Raw genomic sequence first — 20810 nt, 5'->3', positions numbered from 1 at the left:
GTTTCATATCACATTGATAACATAAGTTATCTTTACCCTTTAAAGAGTTATCTTGAGAACTCTTATTATTCTCTTATTTATTATTATGTTCCCACTTTCAGTGGTCCATGACTATATCTTTTATTTTCTTCGTGTTTACATTCACTTCGGGGAATGCAACAAATCTAGTAGGACGAACTTATAAGCATCCCAATAGATTCTTTATTTCATAATCACCATCATAAACATGCGTGGATTTTGAATCATAATCTATCTATTCATGTTGTCATGATTAGTCTCAAATTATAATAAACAATAAATAAAACATAGTAAAATATACCTGAAGATCTTTAACATTATCGTCATTATTAAAAGGTATGAGATAGTTTGAAAATATTCTTGATTTCATATAGATAACGGTATCAAATCTTTCACCATCCTTAAGAGCAAAAAGTAAAATAAGTTAATCAGAACAATAATAACATATAATGAAAGTTAATCAAAACAATAATAACATATAATGAAAGAAGAATGAAAAATAATAATCAGATATGATACATTAAATAAAAGAAATTTCTTGTAAAAACTTTGCATCTTGCCGTTAAAGAAATTCAAAATCATGGAGGATAAATTTGATCGTCGATAAAAAGAACTATCACTTTGAGCAAAATTGTGCCGATAACGTGTTATAAAATAAAGAGAGATAGGGAGAATAAAAAATAAAGAAAATATGAAAGCAACAGAGAATGTGCTTTATTAATCAAAGGGGTGATTACAATATTTCATCAGAGTCTCTATTTATATGCATAAGAAGTATAAAAGAAGTAGAGATCTAATTCTAAAAACTATTAGAATTTAAAGTACATTAAAACTTTATCTTGATCATGATGGACATCCACTTAATAAGATATTCATAACACATACAAATTTAGAAAACATGTTTTTAAAAAGCTTTTAGAAATTAATTAGAAACCATAAATTTTTATAAAATTTAGAAAAAAAAATCTATTAAAACCATAAAAAATTTAGAAAGAATTAATTTTTAAAAATTGTTAGAATTTAATTAAAAACCATAAAAAATTATAAAAAATTAAATTGTATTTATAAAATTTATAAAATTTATTTTCTTCAATTTTATTAAAGTAATGATCAAGTCCTTAAATATAGAAATAAGTCATTTGAATGTTTGATATACTTAAAAATAAGTTATATTAGTAAAATATTTTTTAAAAATGAGAAAAAATATTTTTATTATAAAATTTTATGGTTGTTAATTAATATCTAGTAATTATTATAAACTTTAAGTTGAATGAATGTTGAAATTCAAATTAATTTGGATAGCCATTTTCATTGCGTATTTATTTAAAAAATAATTATAAAATATTTTTTTATTATTAAATACTAATTGTGAATGGTCAATTTTGTTAATGGAGGTTTAAATGACTGCAAAAAGTTTGAGAAGGGTTTAATTAAATTTTTAATAGAATTTCGAGGGCTTCTAATACAAAAAAACAATGTTGTCAGCTTTGTAAATCTCTCCGCATTAATTTCAAGCGAATGAAAAGGTTTTTAAATTTAAACCCTTCACACCCAGGCGACCTCACCTTTCTCTCCAAAGATGCCAGCAACTTTGTCCAGATCAATAGATAGGCCGTGGTTCAAAGAGCAACCTAGAGGTAAACCCAATACCCAACTCAAAGGAAGCTACTTTACCACTCTACTTTGAGATTTAGGATGCTGTTTTAGTTTCAGTTTTCTGAACCCATTTTCTCTCTCTCTCTTTTTTTCATTGCAATTCTCTTTTTTTTTTTTAAGCACATTTTTCTTTTCATTGGTTGAATACTTTTTTGTACTCCTTTTATTCCTTGGACTGGAAGAACATTTGCGCGTTAGTAATATGGGCTTGCAATGGTTGTTGTAGGAGAAATCGTAAGGAAATTTGCTATTTTACCCGCTGGTCGGTCTTTCACACATTTGATCATCATAAGTTGGCTGCTAATGGATTTCATGGATTTATTCGTCATCCCAGTTATTGTGGTTAACTGATTTATTCGTCCTTTAAGTTCAATGAAATTTCAGTGATGTCTTTTGTGTAATCTGCTTCCACTTCTTGATTCTAACAAAACAAAGCTAGTAGAGCAAACTTTATCAAGGATCCAAGACATCCAATAGGAATGAGTGTTTCAAAACAATCCAATTAGTTCAGTTGCTCTCAAAGCATTGGATATTTTAGATACAATTAGAGATCAAAGCCAAATTTAAGATTGAGCATATATTGAAAACTCATGACGTTTTTCCCAATACTCCTAATTGCAGGTAACGTTTTTGGCCAAATACAAGAGCAGCTGCTCCAGCAATCACAACAAGTTCAGGCGGACCAAGACCTTACAAAGCATTGCAAGTAAGACCCGTTTAAGAGGTTCAGCTCTTGTCTTTCTCATGGTTGAACAACTATAAAACAGATTTGTTTTGAGATTTAGTATAGTTCAACAAAGAAATGGTTTTACTGCTCGTGATAAAATTGGACAGAAGAAGAAAATGGGATTTTAGTTACTGGAAGTATTGAGGGAGAGAGAGTCACAGAAGTAACCTCCATCATACTTTTTAGTTTCTATCGAGATATATTATATCATCAAAGAAAAAAGGCTTAATCCCATCAATTTACTATTATGGGCACATGCAGTCTCTATCAAGGTTCAGCTTCTTGCCTCTATTAAACCTCCAAAAACCAATATCTTCATACCACCTTAAACAAATCCATGCCCAGTTAATCACCAATGGCCTCAAAGAACCCTCCTTTTTTGCCAAACTAATTGAAAACTACTGCCTTTTATCCTCTCCACAAAATACCAAATATGCACGGTTGATATTCGAACACTTTCACACTCAAAGTTTGTTCCTTTTCAACACTTTGTTAAGATGCAGCCAACCCAACGACTCAATCTTTACTTTTGCCTATTGGGTTTCAAAAGGACTCTTAGTTTTTGATGATTTCACTTATATTTTTGTGCTTGGAGCTTGTGCTAGATCGCAATCATTGTCTACATTATGGTTAGGAAGGCAAGTTCATGTAAAAGCTTTTAAATCTGGTCTTATGTCAAATCTTTTGGTGAAGACTACGTTGATTCATTTCTATGCAAATAATAAGGATATTTTGTTAGCAAGAAGTGTGTTTGATGAAATGACTGAGAGAAGCAGTGCTACCTGGAATGCCATGATTAAAGGCTATACTTCACAAAGGGGGAGATCTAAGAAATGTTGTAGGGAAGCTTTGGTGCTTTTTAGAGATATGTTAAATGATGTTTCCGGGCAGATTCCTACTGATACTACCATGGTTTGTGTTCTTTCAGCTTGTTCTCAATTAGGAGAGATTTACAGTGGGGCTTGTGTTCATGGTTTTATAGAGAAGACAATTTGGGTGCCTGAAAGTGATGTTTTTATTGGAACTGGTCTTGTTGACATGTATGCAAAATGTGGGTACATTGATAGTGCTTTAAGCATTTTTAGGCTAATGAGTGTGAAAAATGTTCTGACTTGGACTGCCATGGGAACTGGCTTAGCTGTTCATGGGAGAGGAAAAGAAGCATTGGAACTTCTAGATGCAATGGAGGGTTCAGGTATTAAACCTAATCCAGTGACTTTCACTACCTTGTTTTCAGCTTGCTGTCATACAGGGCTTGTTGAAGAGGGACTTCACTTGTTTCACAATATGAGGAGCAGGTTTGGTCTTGACCCTCAGATACAACATTATGGTTGCATTGTTGATCTTCTAGGCAGGGCAGGATATCTAAATGAAGCCTATGATTTCATCATAGAGATTCCAATCAAACCTGATGCCGTATTATGGCGGAGCTTATTAAGTGCATGTACTATTCATGGAGATCTTGCAATGGCTGAAAAAGTGGGGAAGATTTTGCTCCGGTTAGAGCCACCGAAGAATTCTTTACATATGCCTATTACAAGTGAAGATTATATAGCTTTATCAAATGTTTATGCTTCTACTGGAAGATGGCGACAAGTGGAGATGGTAAGAAACAAAATGAAGTTAAAGAGGGTAGAAACCAAACCTGGTGGTAGTTACATACGGACCGTCTGCAGTTCACCTTGATGATTGAAGTGGGATTCAATTGTTTGATATGGGATGGTAAGTAATAGATAGCCAAAAGTTCTGCGTTAGCATCAACTTTTTCTTTCCTTTTATGTCTCCTCTTTCTTGTAACAAATATCAGGATTATTGATAATTGTATTATAAATTAATGAGACAATTAAAGTCATCTTATGAACAAATTCTGTTGATTACTTATGAGATGTGGCTTAATAAATATGTAATAAGCTAATCTCAAATAAGGACCACAGAATCTTTTCATCTGAACCACTGATGATATTTTTTGACTTTGAAATTGTAGATCAGTTTGAATTATCTTGATGTTACAGGAACTTGTCTTTGGTTCAAATCTAATTTTACTTGGTTCCAATTCACTTCATATATTACCAATGCACTAAAATTTCTGGTTACTTAGGTACAATTTTTGGAGGATTTCATAGACGGAGCTGAAGTTGTATCTATGCTGGAATGCATTCAGCTCACTGCTGGACCTTTGCTTGCTCTTGCTGCAGCACCCTGGCCTGCCCGAGTTTGTCGTGCTCCAGTTGTTTAATTAATAGTTCAAAGTTTTCACATCAACCCCATAAAGAGACACTTTTAATTATGTGAATAAGTACTAGATTATTTTTTGGTAAAGAAAGAATATCCACCGGAGGTTACACTCTTTAACTAGTCTTGCACTAGCACTTCCTATTGCATCATCATCGAGCAGTGAGCAAACTTCAGCTAGCGGTGTCCTGAGAGTATGCAATCCTCTAGCATGTTGAGATGCCCCCAATTAAGGAGCCTCATTCGAGACATTGTCTGAGCCACTGCATTAGCCATCAACTCCCCACCCCTGTTATCGATCACTTTGTCACACGGCCTTGCTATCAATTTCAAGGATGATTTGCCTGAAACCCAATGCCCAAGCCTGCCTACTTCAAGAGGTTAACGTAAACCAATATTTCTCAAGCACCATTATGGTCGTGGATAATACCACCCGATGAAGCTCATCTGGTGTCCAGCTTATGCGACCCATCAGAGTTAACCTTGTACCAGCCCTGAGGGAGTGGTATCCATCGGATCATGCACCAATTCTCGATTACTACAGACCCCTGCACCATATTCAATCTATAAGTATTCTGCCAAATTTGTAGACAATGCTCCCATAGTCCCTCTCCTTCCGCAAACTCGTAAAAAAGTCTTATTCTACGAACCCAAAGACACCAACATATAATTGCAAACTGGGTGTCCCAATCTGTTACCTCATTGGAAAAATTACTAGCATCAGACAAATCTAAAACAAACCATTGCTGCAGTTCCATACTTAGAAATTCATCAAGTTCATCCCGTTTAACTAACCGCACCCAAGTAGCCAAAGCTTCAAGACAGCCACGAAGCACATGGCTCACCGTTTCAACTTCTGCACAAAACTCACTGCGTGAATCCGATGCCATGTGCCATCTAACTCTCTCATCATTAGTCAGCAACTTTCCTTTATAAGCAAGTCACAAGAATACCCTTATTCGTTGGGGGCACCGAACATGCCATAACCATCTCCAATGTGATTCGTTGTTGCTCATATCATGAGGATCGACAGAGTAGCTAGTGGTACTTAATTGAGAATTTTCTCTTTTTTTCCCACCACTAGCCAGGGTAGTCATCAACATCTTCAGCTGAGGGTGGCCCGATCCTCGCTATGTTTTCTGCAAAAAAGCAAATGAAGTGTTAGTTAAAATGGTAAAAACGAAATCATGTTAATTTAGGTTCAAATCTTATTATATGCGGATTTTGAAAACCATATCCATCTTTGTTGTTTTGGTGAGGGTCGAAAACATAAACAAGGAATACATATAGCACATAAAATAAATACTCAAACGTCAACGTTGTCCACATCAATGCCCGCACATTTTCTTTGAAAGATAATTGCATTTCATGAAAACAATGTTGACCGAATTTAATCTTATGTTGAGCTAAAGTGGTGGTTGAATCGGCCAGGTCATTTGTTCGTTTATTCAATAGATTCAATTAAAAAATATTAAAAATTAAAAAATTATTAAAAAAAGTCCAATTCAATCGGTCTGTATCAATTCTTGATCTAACCGGTTCAAAGTAATTCTTCGAACCGATATCTCACTAATTCCCAAATCGACCGACAGATTGATACGATTCAAACATTATTGATTTAATCATTAAAGAAAATTAGTTACCACAACTGAAAGGTTGTAAAAAGGACTTACTATTTTTTTTTAAATTGAGCTAGAAAAAGAATGTATGAAGTGAATATTAAAAATAAAACTAATTAAGTTGTTTTATCAATGGAATTTGAATCTTAATTAAAAGTGATATGATAGGAGGAAACAATTGAAAAGTAACATGTGGCATGCCAAATATGAAATTAATTATAAAATATAAAAAGGTAAAAAATATTAAAAATTGTAAAATAAAAATAAAAATATTATGAATATCTTATTAAGTGGATGTCCATAAAGATCAAGATAAGTTTTGATATACTTTAAATTATAATAGTCATTAGAATTAGACCTCTACTTCATTTATACTTCTTATGCCTACAAATAGAGACTTTGAAGAAGCATTGTAATCATCCCATTGATCAATAAATTACATTATCTATTGTTTCCCATATTTTATTTGTTCTTTAATCTCTCTATCTCTCTTTATTTTATAATACGTTATCGACGATCAAATTTATTCTTCATGATTTCCAAGATCTTAGATGGCAAGATGCAAAGTTTTTGCAAGAAGTTTTTTTTATTTAATGTTTCATATTTGATTATTTTAGCTAATTCATGATCAATTATAATTATTTTGATTAACTTATTTTATTTTTATGTTATTAAGGATGGTGAAGGATTTGATATCACTATCTATATGAAATTATGAAATAAGATCCACTTTCAAAGTTTGCTATTGATAAATTTTGATTGGATTGAAAGCCTACTATTGGAGTTTAAATTTGCTTACTTGTTGATAAAATCATCAAGACTTCGTTGAACAAGAAATGTACATCAACTTAATTAGATCTTTATCTTTACACTTTTTCTTAATAATAGCATCTTTAGATATTAAATCAATTTGATATATGAATTATATATTTGAGATGATTTTATTTTAAGTTTTGGTTCCATGGGTTATTTATGGTTTCAAACATCTTATTTGTTCATGAAAATGAATGTTGACTGACTTATTTATGTTGCTATAGTAGGTTTAATAATTAAATAATGTATTTGGCTAAAAACATATTAGTATGTAAATTTGTGTTGATAAACTTATGAAATTTATGATTGTTCAGATTTGATTTAGTTCGAATATAGATTATGCCCCTTTAATGTCTTTTATTATTTTGGTTATACAATTTGAAATTTTTCAATACCATGCATAGTTCTAAAGACAATTTTTTTAAGAATGTCTAAATTGATTTTTAGGTTAGTTCTAATATTGAATTTCAAGTTTAATTGTTGTCATTTTCAAATCTTGAATTCTTTTGGTTGAAAACATTTTCATAAAATTAAAAATGAGAATTACTATATTAATTTGATCGTTTGTATTTCTATGAATTTCGTTTGTATTAATCAATTGTTATTTGATAAGAAGCATTAAAACAACTCGTGTGGTTTGATTTTGTAAATGCCTTATATTTTTTTTACTATAAAACCCTGGGAAACTTGTAACACCCCAAACCCGGCCTAGACGTTATGGCCGAATCTGGAGATGTTACAAAGGAAAGTTAAGAATCTGATCCTATAATATTGGAACCTCATAAAATTTATTACTAAAAAGTCCACATTTTAGAAAAACATATTATTATGCTCATTAATGAAACCATCAATTGTTTACTCTTTCAAGTAAAACGATAATTTGCAGCGGAAATTTAAAAGTCGTTACATTTTGAAAACCGAGTTTGTGATCTCAAAAACGTTTTTTTCGTAAATTGTTTTGTTGAGCATCGTAAGAAACTTAAATCAAATCCAAAACCAACAACAAAACCAAAAAGTCCAGAAAGTCTCATATTTACAAAACTCTCAAAATAAACTAGAAATTTAAATTAACTTTTTAAATAAGCGAAATTTTTGGACATGTGGACACCTCTGAGCCTCCGTTGCATTAACCTGCCTAAGCTTGAGGATTACTTGAACAGAACAGGCGAACAGAAAATGAGTTTTAAAAACTCAGTGCGTAACTTAATGGAAACATATAAATACTTAGATTTTTCACTGCTAGAATTAAGTGACTCGAATCCTTATTTAAATAAAATACAGTGCAAAAATAAAATAAAAGTAAAGTCCATAGAGAACTATACTTCTTTTATTTTATTTTAGAATGAGGTTTTTTAAACCTTATTAAACTCCATCTATTTTATATTGATTAGAATAAGGTGTTTCAATCTTACTATATTCCTATTAGAATATGACTTTACAAACCTATAAAAGACATAGTCTATTCCTCTTGTAATTATTCTAATTCGACATAGTGAATTTTCTTCTCCTCTGCCTGTGATTTTTTTCTCGAAAGTGTTTCTATGTAAAATCTGTGTGTTTATTTTTTATTTTATTTTATTTTATTTCCAAAAATTGGTATCAGAGCTTCCGAGTTGTTCATCTCGATCAAGATAATAGCGTCTTTAAAGTATGAAATTTCGCTGTTAGATCATAACACTATATTTGCATTATGGCAGATTAAGATGCAAACAGTTCTTGCACAGATGGATCTGGAGGATGCCTGCTAGGGATATCTAAGATGCCTTCAACATTAACAGATGAAGAGAAGAAGCGTAAGGATTGAAAGGCATTAACACAATTACATATTCATTTGTCCAACGAAATTTTTTAAGATGTAATGAAGGAGAAGACCACCACTTCATTATGGAAGAGGCTAGAACAAATATGTATGTCGAAAACTCTAACAAGTAAGTTGCATTGAAACAATGTCTTTATGTTCATCGTTTGGAGGAAAGTGCGTCTGTATACGAACATTTAATAGTGTTTAAAGAAACTCTCTCAAACTTGGAGGCCATGGAGGCTTAGTATGATAAGGAAGATCTAGGGTTGATTCTACTTTATTCGTTGCCCCCATCTTATTCAACCTTTAAAGACATGATTTTATATAGCCGCGAGTCTCTCACAGTTGATGAGATTTATGATTCTTTGACCTCGTATAATAATATGAAGCATATTGTGGTTAAACCCGACTCTTAGGGAGAGGGTCTCATTGTTCGTGGGAGATAAGCTTAGAACGCTGATGATGATCGTGGAAGAACACAGGAATGAAATCCTCGCGGTAAATCTAAGGGTAGATCGAAGTCTTCAAATAGAGGTAAAACCTTTAACTTCTGCAAGAAGAAAGGGCACATTAAATCTGAGTGCTATAAGCTACAGAACAGGATTAAAAGGGAGGCTGTGAATCAAAAGGGAAAACAATCAGAAAATTTCGGTGAAGCTGATGTTGTAGAAGACTATAGCGATGGTGAACTTTTAATCGCTTCTATCAACAATTCTAAAGTGAGCGATGAGTGGATACTTGATTCAGGCTGCACCTTCCACATGAGTCCCAATAAGGATTGGTTTACAACTTACGAAACAGTGTCTGAAGGTGTTGTTTTGATAAGAAATAATGCTTCGTGTAAAATCGCAAGTGTTGGAACAATTAAAGTTAAGATGTTTGATAGAGTTGTCAGAACACTTAGAGACATATGCCATGTTCTAGAATTGAAGAGAAATTTAATTTCGTTGAGTACTCTTGATTCAAATGTGTACAGATACACAGCTGAAAGTAGGGTTTTAAAAATTTCCAAAGGTTCCCTTGTTGTGATGAAAGGGCAGAGAAAGACTACCAAGTTATATGTTTTGCAGGGTTCTACTGTTAATGGTGATGCAGCTTTCGTTTCCTCTTCCTTGTCAGATGATGATATTACTAAGCTTTGGCATAAGCGCCTAGGGCACATGAGTGAGAATAGCATGGAAGAATTGAGCAAAAAAGGACTTCTTGATGGACAAGGAATTTGCAAACTGAAGTTCTGTGAGCATTGTGTTTTTAGGAAGCAAAAGAGAGTTTGATTCACCAGAGGAATCCATAACACGAAGAGAACCTTGGAGTATATTCTGATCAGTAGGGGCCATCTAGAGTGCCTTCGAGAGGTGGAGCTAATTATATGCTAACTTATTGATGATTTTTCCAGAAAAGTTTGGGCGTTCTTCCTGAAGTAGAAAAGCAATGTGTTTTTCGCATTTAAGTCTTAAATAATTATGATTGAAAAATAGACGAAACAAAAAATAAAATACCTCCGTACAGATAATGGCTTAGAGTTCTATTCTGATGAGTTTAATAAACTGTGCAAATCAGAAGGAATCGTGAGACACTTGACAGTTTGTCATACTCCATAGCAAAATGGCATTGCAGAACAAATGAACAGAACGATCATAGAGAAGGTTCAATGTATATTGTCAAATGCCAACTTACCAAAGTCGTTTTGGGCAGAAACAACCTCTACCGCATGTTTTTTGATCAACCTATCTTCATTCGTTGCCATTGAGAAAAAAACTCCACAAGAGGTATGGTCTGGTAATCCTGCTAATTATTTTGATTTAAAGATCTTTGGGTGTCCTGCATATGCTCATGTTGATAATGGAAAATTGGAACCAAGATCCATTAAATGTGTTTTTCTTGGTTATAAAGCTGGTGTAAAAGGGTATAAGTTATGGTTTCCTAAAAATAGAAAAAGTTGTGATTAGCAGAGATGTTGTTTTTGATGAAACTGCTATGCTACCTAACTTATCTCTTAAAGACTCTTCCAATAAAGAAAATTAAAAGTAGGAAGAGCATCAGATTAATACAGAGTCGACTCTTCAAGCCAGTACAAAATTTGATAATAGAATTGCTTATTCACCACAATATTCTATCGCAAAAAATAAACTAGAAAAGAAATTAAACCTCCAAAGAAGTATGTCGAGGCTGATCTAGTTGCTTATGCTTTAAATGTGCCTGAAGATATAGATGCAAACCAAGAGCCATCTAATTATTCTGAGGCGGTTAGCTGTGAAGACTCAGAAAAGTGGATGTTTTCTATGCAAGAGGAGATGGAATCACTAAAAAAACAGAACATGGGATCTTGTGAAACTTTCTAAAGGTAAAAAGACTGTTCGTTGTAACTGGGTGTTTAAAAAGAAAGAAGGGATTCCAGGAGTTGAAAAACCCAGATATAAATCAAGGCTTGTTGTAAAGGGTTACAATCAAATTCCAAGAGTGGACTTTACAGATGTGTTCTCCCCAATTGTGAAGTATAGTTCAATTCGAGCTTTGCTTGGTATTGTGGCCATACATGATTTGGAGCTTGAGCAGTTAGATGTAAAAACTACATTTTTTTATGGAGAACTTGAGGTGGATATTTACATGCAACAACTAGAGGGTTTTACAGTCTTAGAAAAAGAGGACTATGTTTGATTGCTAAAAAAGTCCCTTTACGGTTTGAAATAGTCACCAAGACAATGGTACAAGAGGTTTGATTCCTTTATGACTTCTCATGATTTCAAAAGAAGTAGTTTTGACAGTTGTGTTTATTTTAAGAAAAACAATGATGGTTCTTTTGTGCATCTACTTCTTTATGTTGATAACATATTGATAGCAGCAAAAGATAAAGGAGAGATAAGAAAGGTCAAAGCCCAACTAAGTGAAGAATTTGAGATGAAAGATTTGAGACCAGCAAAAAAGATACTTGGTATGGAGATTCTCAGAGATAGAAAAGTAAGTAAATTGTACCTAAGTCAGATGGGGTACATTGAGAAAGTTCTTTGCAGGTTCAATATGGAGAGTGTTAAGCCTGTTAGTACTCCTTTAGCAGCCCATTTCAGACTTTCATCTGTTTTGTCTCTACAATCAAATGATGAGATTGAGTACATGTCATATGTTCTATACTCTAGTGCAGTAGGATCTCTCATGTATACTATTGTTTGTTCACATCCAGATTTATCATATGCAGTCAGTGCAGTTAGCAGATACATGGTGAATCCCAGTAAAGAACATTGGAAAGCAGTTCAGTGGATTTTAAGATACTTACAAGGTACTATTGATGTTCACTTATAGTTTGGAAGAACTAGAGATAAGAGTCATTGGGTATGTTGACGCTGATTTTGCTTTAGACCTTGATAGAAGAAGATCTCTCACAGGTTATGTCTTTACAATCGAAGGTTGTGCAATTAGTTGGATAGCCACTTTGCAAACTACAGGCGCTTTATCTACCATTGAAGCTGAGTACATGGTGATTAATGAGGCTTGTAAAGAAGCTATTTAGTTGGAAGGACTCTTTAGTGAACTCAATGAAGACATTCAAATCAGTACAGTATTTTGTGACAGTCAGAGTGCAATCTTCCTTACAGAAGATCAAATGTTGCATGAGAGAACAAAACACATTGATGTTCGATATCTTTTTGTTCGTGGTATTATTGCTCCTGGTGATATTTTTGTGAGCAAAATTAGTACTCATGAAAATCCTGCAGATATGATGACTAAGTCACTTCCTATGACCAAGTTTGAGCATTTCTTAGACTTAGTTGGTGTTCATTGTTGAAGTTAAACCCTTAAAGGGTTTTATGGAAGAGATGGAGAACTTGTTCGTTGAGAGTTCACGATGAAGAACTTGTTCATTAAGAGTTCGTGTCAAGGTGGAGATTGTTAGAATTAAGTGACCTGAATCCATATTTAAATAAAATAGAGTGGTAAAATAAAATAAATGTAAAATCCATATAGAATTACACTTCTTTTATTTTATTTTAGAATAAGGATTTTTAAACCTTATTAAACTCCATCTATTTTATATTGATTAGAATAAGGTGTTTCAATCTTACTACACTCCTATTAGAATATGGTTTTACAAGCCTATAAATAGACATAATCTATTCCTCTTGTAATTATTTGAATTCGACATAGTGAATTTTCTTCTCCTCTGCTCGTGGTTTTTTTCCTAAAAGGGTTTCCACGTAAAATCTGTGTATTTTATTTTATTTTATTTTATTTTCACATTCACATAATAGAACAAATACAAATATAAGTCCTTAACAAAATCAGATTAAGAATCATACAGATATTCAAGGTTCTACCCCCATCTTCTACACACCAACTCCAACCATCCCAACACGCTATGTGGGGTATAAGACACCCATCTAGCCCTACACACCATATAGTCTCCATACGAAATTTGTCAGAATAATCACAGTCATGCTGTCAGAATAATAGCGAAATACTGTCTAACATAATACTTCCTCTACATATATATCCTACCCCAAACACAGATACATATATATAGAATAACAGATAATATGAATGCTTATACATAACAGACATAATACATGTATATGCGTGACAGAGTAGATCATACATATCTTGTTTCATTAATATCATACAAACCTTATTTAAGCCCATTTTCAGTTTAACAAAATAATAGGTTTCATGCTTAAGGGTTTGTTTTGCCCATACCGACCCTACGGAAGGCCCATAGTCGATCAGAACGACATGCCACATGGCTACACATGTGACACCCCTAATTTGACCCTAGTCGGAAAGCGGTTTCGGGACCGCTAAACCAAGTAACCAAATTATTTGAACATGATATTTATTGTCTAAAATAAATGTGTGAAAATTTTAAGCTTCGATTTAGTAAATTTCATGTGAATTTAGTCAATAGGACTTATGTGTGACATTTTTGAAATGTGATAGATCAAAACATAAGGACCTATTAGTGCATGTTGAAAAAGGGGGACTTGCATGTCAATTTTCCCCCCATCTAGTAGTGGCCGGCCATGACATTAGGATGGACAAAGGGTGATAGGCAAAACATGTCATAGACATGTTGTGTTGGTGCATCATGGGAGGAAACAATAAAATAAAGAGCATGGGCAATAAAATATTAGTGTTAGTAGGATGAGAAACAAAAAAAAGAAAGGATATGTGTGATTGTCCCCCCCTTGCCGTGAGTTGAAGGAAAGAAAAACAAAAAAAAAAGTGTTCATCCTTTGGTTCATCCTTGGCCGAAAATTTTAAGGAGGAAGGAAGAAGAAAGATTGAAGAGGTTCGGCCATGCATGTAACTAGGCTAAGGTATGTTTGATGATGTTCCATGAGATGCATGCATGTTTTAGTTGTTAGCTTGAGTTCTACCTAGCCCATGGTCTAAATCTTGCTATGTGATGGAAATGACACTCGGCCATGGATGCATCATTCTTGCTTGGTGTTGATGTTGTGTTGGTGAGATATCAAGTTATTTTTGTGACCAAGTTGAGATTTGAATTTTTGGAATGAGTAAGGTTTTCGGTTATGTTGTTTTGTATGAGTAATGGATTGTTGAGTTCATGCTATTATGAATAAAATTGATTAAGAGAGGCTTGAGATAATTAAATATGCATGTTGGTGGTAAGATGAGCATTCGATTTTTATCATGGAAGCATAGGCAGCTTGTTAAAGTTGAATTTTAGAAAAGTTAAATGTGTGTGTGCTTGTGCTAGTGCCGAATGTGCCTAGGGTGATTTAGCATTGAGTTTGGTGTTATATGAATTGAGTTTTATGGTTTTGGATTTTTAAGTGTTGTTAAATACTTTGAATAATATATATATGTGGCTTTGAAATGTGAAACTCGGCCAAGTGGTTATAAGCATGATTTTAGAGATTCAATGATATTCGGCCGATTTGAATAATTCATGGCACCCCAAGCAAATTAGTTTTAGATGTTAATAAATATTGAAATTATTTAAAAGCATATTACCGAATGTGATTTTAGTCAATGATTCGGTTATGAGTGCTGATTTGTTTTATAATTAGCCGAATGTGTATATGTATACTATGAGGTGGTTTAGCTTAAAGAAAATTAAGGTGCTCGGAAGGTGATTGTCGTGGATAGTTTAAGTAATGAAATTTAATTTCTGTTATGTAAAGTGATGACATTGCTGTTTGCAAATTTGAAGTTAAAAATTGTTGATTGAGCATCAAGAGCTTATGAAAACAAAGTCGGATCGTGGAAAAAGGGAAATTGGTCGAATAGTCGGAATTGACGTACATTAGCGATTGAGGTAAGTTTTAAGTATTAAAGCCTATAATGTGATTGAGTATGATATGTTAAGCACATATTAAAAGAATCATAACTCTATTGTAAATTTTTTTTGCATATAGCCTAATGGCTATTATGAAGTATAGGTAAGTTATTGATATGATATGTTGCCAAATGGATATGATATTATGAAGTGCTAAAAGGATATGTCAGAAGAGTAAAATTGTGATAAACCTGCTCAGGACAGCAGCAGTAACATGAATTTAGAAAATCACCATAAATTGTTGGAGTTGAATGGGAGGCTGAATAAATTATGAAATTAAAGCTTAATGAGTCTAGTTTCTTATAAAAGAAACCGTGTAAGAAAATTTATTTCCAATAATGAGATATTTAAAGTTGTGTGAGACAGTGCAGAATGACACTGTAATCCTCTGTTCCATTTTCAGAAAATCATTATAAATTGTAAAAAAATGGTTATAAGATAAAATTTATATGCTTAGACTCCTTAATGAGTCTAGTTTCAAATGAAATCAAATACAACACATTTTGAATTCTGTAAAATGAGAAATATGATTTGTAGTGAAGAGTGGTCAGATTAGTCAAACTGTAAAACAGGGGAAACTTTAAGAAAAATCTGGTATTGATTGGCCAAACCTAAAATTATGGAAATTTTATGGATGGAATATATACGAGTCTATATTCAGGAAAAATTAACGGAAAGTGATTTGGAGTTTTGTAGCTCCAGTTATAAATGATTTAGTGACTATTGCTCAGGAAAAACAGCTTGTGCTGAATTTGAGATTGTGTTGTAAACCTTGATAAACTTGTTCTAGTTGCTCATAAGCTATTGATTAAACCCATACGTGAATTCTAAATTGTGATATTGGGAAATGATAGATGTAGATTCAGCCAAGACAGTGTATATATATGTGATAAGGCCTAATAGCCGATGTGATGAATGTGAAAGTGTATATATGTGATAAGGCCTAATGGCCGATGTGATGAATGTGAAAGTGTATATGTGTGATAAGGCCTAATAGCCGATGTGATGATTAGGAGTCATGCCATATATGTATAGATTCCTCTCTGAGTCTAGTTTCTATAGAAACAAACAGCATCAGTATTGAAGCTCTGTGCAGGGAGATATCCAAGTCGTAATGCGCAAAGGTCAGTGTAGTCGATCCCTGTAACATGGGAGACTTTGACTAATAAACTGTACTAATTGGCCCGGCCAAAAATTCTAGAAAAAAATATGTAGATGGGCATATGAGTCTAGTTTTAGGGAAAAATTACGAAACTGATTTTCAAGTTGTGAAACTCAAGATATGATTTTTAAGGTGACAGTGTCGCAGTTAGCCAACTGCCTGGAAAATTCTAAAATGGACTGTGATAGTAAGCGAATTTAGTCTGTGAACCCCTCGTGTCCGACTCCGGCAACGTTCTCGGGTACGGGGTGTTACAACACATACACCTATCACACGACACACGGCCTACCACACTGCCGGGTACACGCCTATGTGGCGTTGACAGGCCAGATGTTTAGCTTTCGTCAAATATTATTTTCTCGTGTTTTCGTTACACACCTGGTTCGTTTTTTATGTGAAAGTAATCTCTAGACAACCAGAACCTAAAATTAGCATTCCAACTCTCAATTTCAGTAACAGATTTACGAACTCAAATGAAAATTTTCTAAAACTAAGCCTCACAACAACATCTAGTGCATTTGCTCACTTACCGACAAAGAACGGAAATCACCCACACTTAATTCGCTGGAGATGCACCAGTCGTTTATTGTCTTTCCCCTCTGTTAAAACATAATTAGAATCCCTCCAACCCATACAATTAAGAAACTACACTGCAGCTTACCTATTTGGAATGGATCAAAAAACTCGAATGCACAATGATTACAACACGAATGATAAACAGAATTGAAGAAAGGAGCAACTGAATTTTTTGCAGAGGAAGGGAGGAAGAGAGAAAAGAAAAAATAAAAATAAAAGATAATAATAAAAATAAAGATTTAACACATAAAATCCCAACTTCCCTCCACTATCCACTAACCAACCAACTCCCCCAAATCCAACCCACTAACTCGCATATCCCACTAAAGCCGACAACCAATTCTCATCCACCCACCTTAAACTTCCAATTCCACCGAACTTCTACTACAAAATTGATACATACAGAAGCAAAAATTACATCATTTGCTCTTACGGGGTTCAAACACGAGACCTTAGAATAAGCTAACACCTTACCACTTGAACCAATAAGCTCATTCTAATATGAGTTGACCGAAAATAAATATAAGTCAAACCACCAAAGTTAAGGCTAGGATAAAAAATAACATATTTTCCAAAAGTGGGAATTGAATTCAAGACCTCAAACACACACTCAAATCACTTAACCACTAAAGAAAATACTCATTTATGACATAGTTCATAAAAACAAGGTTAAATAAATTCGGGTGTTACAAAAGTTGTTACTTTCATAAAGTTGTTAAAGGTAGTTCATACACGTTATATTTATTAATTATTTAGAGAAATTATATGAGCAATTATAAATGGAAAAGTTTTAGTGAACATGAGATGTTTTGAAGTAAACTTCTTATATATCTGCAATAGTTTATGAATTTTTTGTTGGCACTAGTATTATATCAGGTTTGATATTTTAAATGGCAGTTTTATTTGCACATTTGATTTGCAATAAACTCCATGCATGACTTGGTTATGTCTTTCTAGTTAATTGATGATGAAAAACTCTTGTGAAAAAGGGTTTTAAAAGTATTTTGGATTGATCTAATGCCTTCTTAAGGCCAAACAAAATAATAAATTATTTTTTCTATTGATTCTGCTCCATTCCTCGAAGCGAATGTAGCAATACATAACAATTATAAAATGGAACCTCTTGTCATTATTGACAAAAAAATAAAAAGAAGATGGATGATTTGAAGTGTTGCTAATTGTTCATTCTTAGAATAAAATTACCAATGATTCATACTAATTAATCATTCCTTGAAGCGAATGATATCTATATAATCTTATTGGTAAGGAATATGATATATACTTACATTATTATTCAAATTATTTTGTTGCACATTCTGTGACAGCCCAAAATTGACCCTAGTCGGGAAGTGGTTTCGGGACCGCTAAACCGAGTCATAAAAATAATTAGCTGTCATATTCGATGCTTATTATATGTATATATGCATGTGCGAAAATTTCATATTTGAATTTTGTTTAATTGTAGGTGAATTTTAGTAAATAGGACTTATGTGAGAAAATTTTGAAATGTGATAGGTTAATTTATAAGGACCTATTAAAGCATGTAGTGAAAATAATGGCTTTGCATGTCAAATACTCCTTTTTTATACATAGTGGCCGGCCATGATGGAGCATATATTAGAATATGTGGTAAATTTCCATGAAGTGGTCATTATTTTATGTAAAAGAAAGGAAATAATAAAAGAAATACTAAGGATAATAAAAGAGAAAAAAAAGGGGGTTATTACCTTGTTCTTCTTAGCCGTACAAGAAGAGGAAAAAGAGGGGGGGGCAAAGGCATTCGGCCTTTTGAATGAAGAGAAGGTTAGTAAATTTTGTTAATCTTTCTTTTGAAATCTTAGTTTGTTCAGGTTAATCATCACGTTTTTCTTACCTAGCCATACTAAAATTTTGAATTTAGAGTGTTGGATGGAACTTTCGGTTATGGTATGTGTGAGAAGAACTTGATTTTTTCTTACCTTTAAGTTTTGATGGATAAAGAAACAAAAGATTGTTGATGAAAGAAATTAATGTGTTAAGAGATTATATGAAACTTATTCATGTTTATATATGTTATATGCATTGAAAATGGTTGATGATTTTGGATGTGATTAGATTGAATCGGCCATGGTATATCCATAAGTATGATTTATGCTTGTTATGTTACTCATGGTTAAAACGATTCGGCTATGGTTCATGTAAAAATAAAATATACATGTGAATTTAAAAGATGGTATGAACAAATGTGGAGTTTTGCTAGTTTAGGATTATTCGGCCAAGTGTTTATATGGTGGAAATTAAGTGTTAAATGGAATGAAAATGATATTATATGGGGGTATGTATATTCGGCCATATGAGTAAATATATAGATGATGTTAAATTTGATTATGTATAATGAGCCATATAGAGTACACATTGTGATATTAACTTTAATTCTCTATAATTGATCAAGTGGGTGATATTGGTTTATATGGTTGAATTTGAATTATGAATATGTACCTTGAAATAAAATATATCATCGACTATGTTACTTTGGAAGTAAGAATGCATTCGGCCTTGAGACAATTTATAAGTATTAGTTAAGGTTCTAATGTTTTGAACAAGAATGGTTATAAGATGAAATGAAAATTATTAAAATATATATGAGTAATTAACAAGGGTGGTTGCCGTGTATATAATATTTATGTGTGTTTTATTGAAATATTTATTGGGTTAATTTTAGTAATTGGATCTTAGGTGATCAATAGCCGAATGGCTTAAAGTTAGTAAAAAGCATAAGGTGAATAAAAATAAAATGTTGTCGTATGCTTCTTTTGATAGGAAACTATTAATGTTATGGGATATAAATAACTAGCAAGGTAATTAAACTAGTTGATTTATTTATTTAAGCTCAAGAACCTAAAGGAGAGGCGTCCAACAAGGGGAAATCGAAGGTCATCTAGTAGCCGACTTGGAATTACTTTACCCAACATAAAGTAAGTCATTAAGCATATAGTTCGTATTAATTTAAATGGTCATAACGTCTATGTAATGATGCTGAATGGAATGATAAATATATATATATACATGTATGTATGTGGTGATGAAAGTGTTGAATGAAAAGAAAAGAGGTGAGATGTATTGAGTTGTTGATCTCGGCACTAAGAGTGCGGGTATAAACATTTATGATCATGAGATTGGCGCTAAGTGTGCGGGTTTAAATTGTACAGCACTAAGTGTGCGAGTTTGATTATGTAGCACTAAGTGTGCGAGTTTGATTATATAGCACTAAGTGTGCGAGTTTGATTATATAGCACTAAGTGTGCGAGTTGATTATATAGCACGAAGTGTGCGAGTTGATTATATAGCACCGAGTGTGCGGACTTAATATATACTTTTGAATCACTATGGACACTAAGTGTGCGACATTATTGAGTTGATCACGGACAGCGGATCGGGTAAGTACCTTGAGTTCGTGACTAATAGGCGCTATGTTTATATTTGAAGTTGAGCTTGGTAAGTTTGAACCTATGTGACAATTATAATTGAAGTCACGTACATAAGATTTATCGTGGAATAGGTGAAAGGTCGTTTAGTTGTATGATTGTAACGAAAATAAAATGATGTATGAAAATGCCTCAAATATCCTATTGATTAGTATATGGAATGTGAATGCATGACTTGGTATGAGATTGAACCGATAGGTTTGAGGAACTATGGTATGGTTCGGTATGGATGGAGTAACTAGCCTCGTTCCATTTTGCTTCCTCTTGTGATAATGTTATTAATGGATGGTAGTGCATTGCTTATGACTTACTGAGTTATATACTCACTCGGTGTTTCCTTGTCACCTATTTTAGGTTTCTTGGACTCGTCTCTTTTTGCGTGATCGGGCCGTCATCGGAGTCATCACACCGGCTAGCAACTTTTGGTATCTTCTTTTTAGTCGGTCTAGG

The 20810-nt window shown here is 33.2% G+C and overlaps 1 protein-coding gene across 2 annotated transcripts; it reads left to right on the top strand.

The window, feature by feature from the left end:
- The first annotated feature begins 1490 nt into the window (after nt 1–1490).
- Nucleotides 1491–4753, top strand: LOC107891136 (pentatricopeptide repeat-containing protein At3g18970). Of its 2 annotated transcripts, XM_016815828.2 has the most exons (3): nt 1491–1655; nt 2296–4123; nt 4500–4753. In XM_016815828.2, exon 2 carries the CDS (start codon nt 2657–2659, stop codon nt 4085–4087), a length of 1431 nt encoding a protein of 476 aa, XP_016671317.2. In that variant the 5' UTR covers nt 1491–1655; nt 2296–2656; the 3' UTR covers nt 4088–4123; nt 4500–4753. The 2 variants fall into 2 exon arrangements, with proteins under 2 accessions (XP_016671317.2, XP_016671308.2); XM_016815819.2 differs by lacking the exon at nt 4500–4753 and having other exon boundaries at nt 2296–4410.
- Nucleotides 4754–20810: the final 16057 nt, after the last annotated feature.

This window comes from Gossypium hirsutum, chromosome A11 (genome assembly GCF_007990345.1).
Source record: "Gossypium hirsutum isolate 1008001.06 chromosome A11, Gossypium_hirsutum_v2.1, whole genome shotgun sequence".
NCBI lineage: Eukaryota > Viridiplantae > Streptophyta > Magnoliopsida > Malvales > Malvaceae > Gossypium > Gossypium hirsutum.
The sequence above is the reverse complement of the archived record's forward strand: the minus strand, read 5'-3'. Positions and strand labels throughout refer to the sequence as shown.

Coding starts and splice junctions, on each gene's coding strand:
- LOC107891136 (XM_016815828.2), top strand. CDS start 2,657: ATGCAGTCTCTATCAAGGTTCAGCTTCTTGCCTCTATTAAACCTCCAA.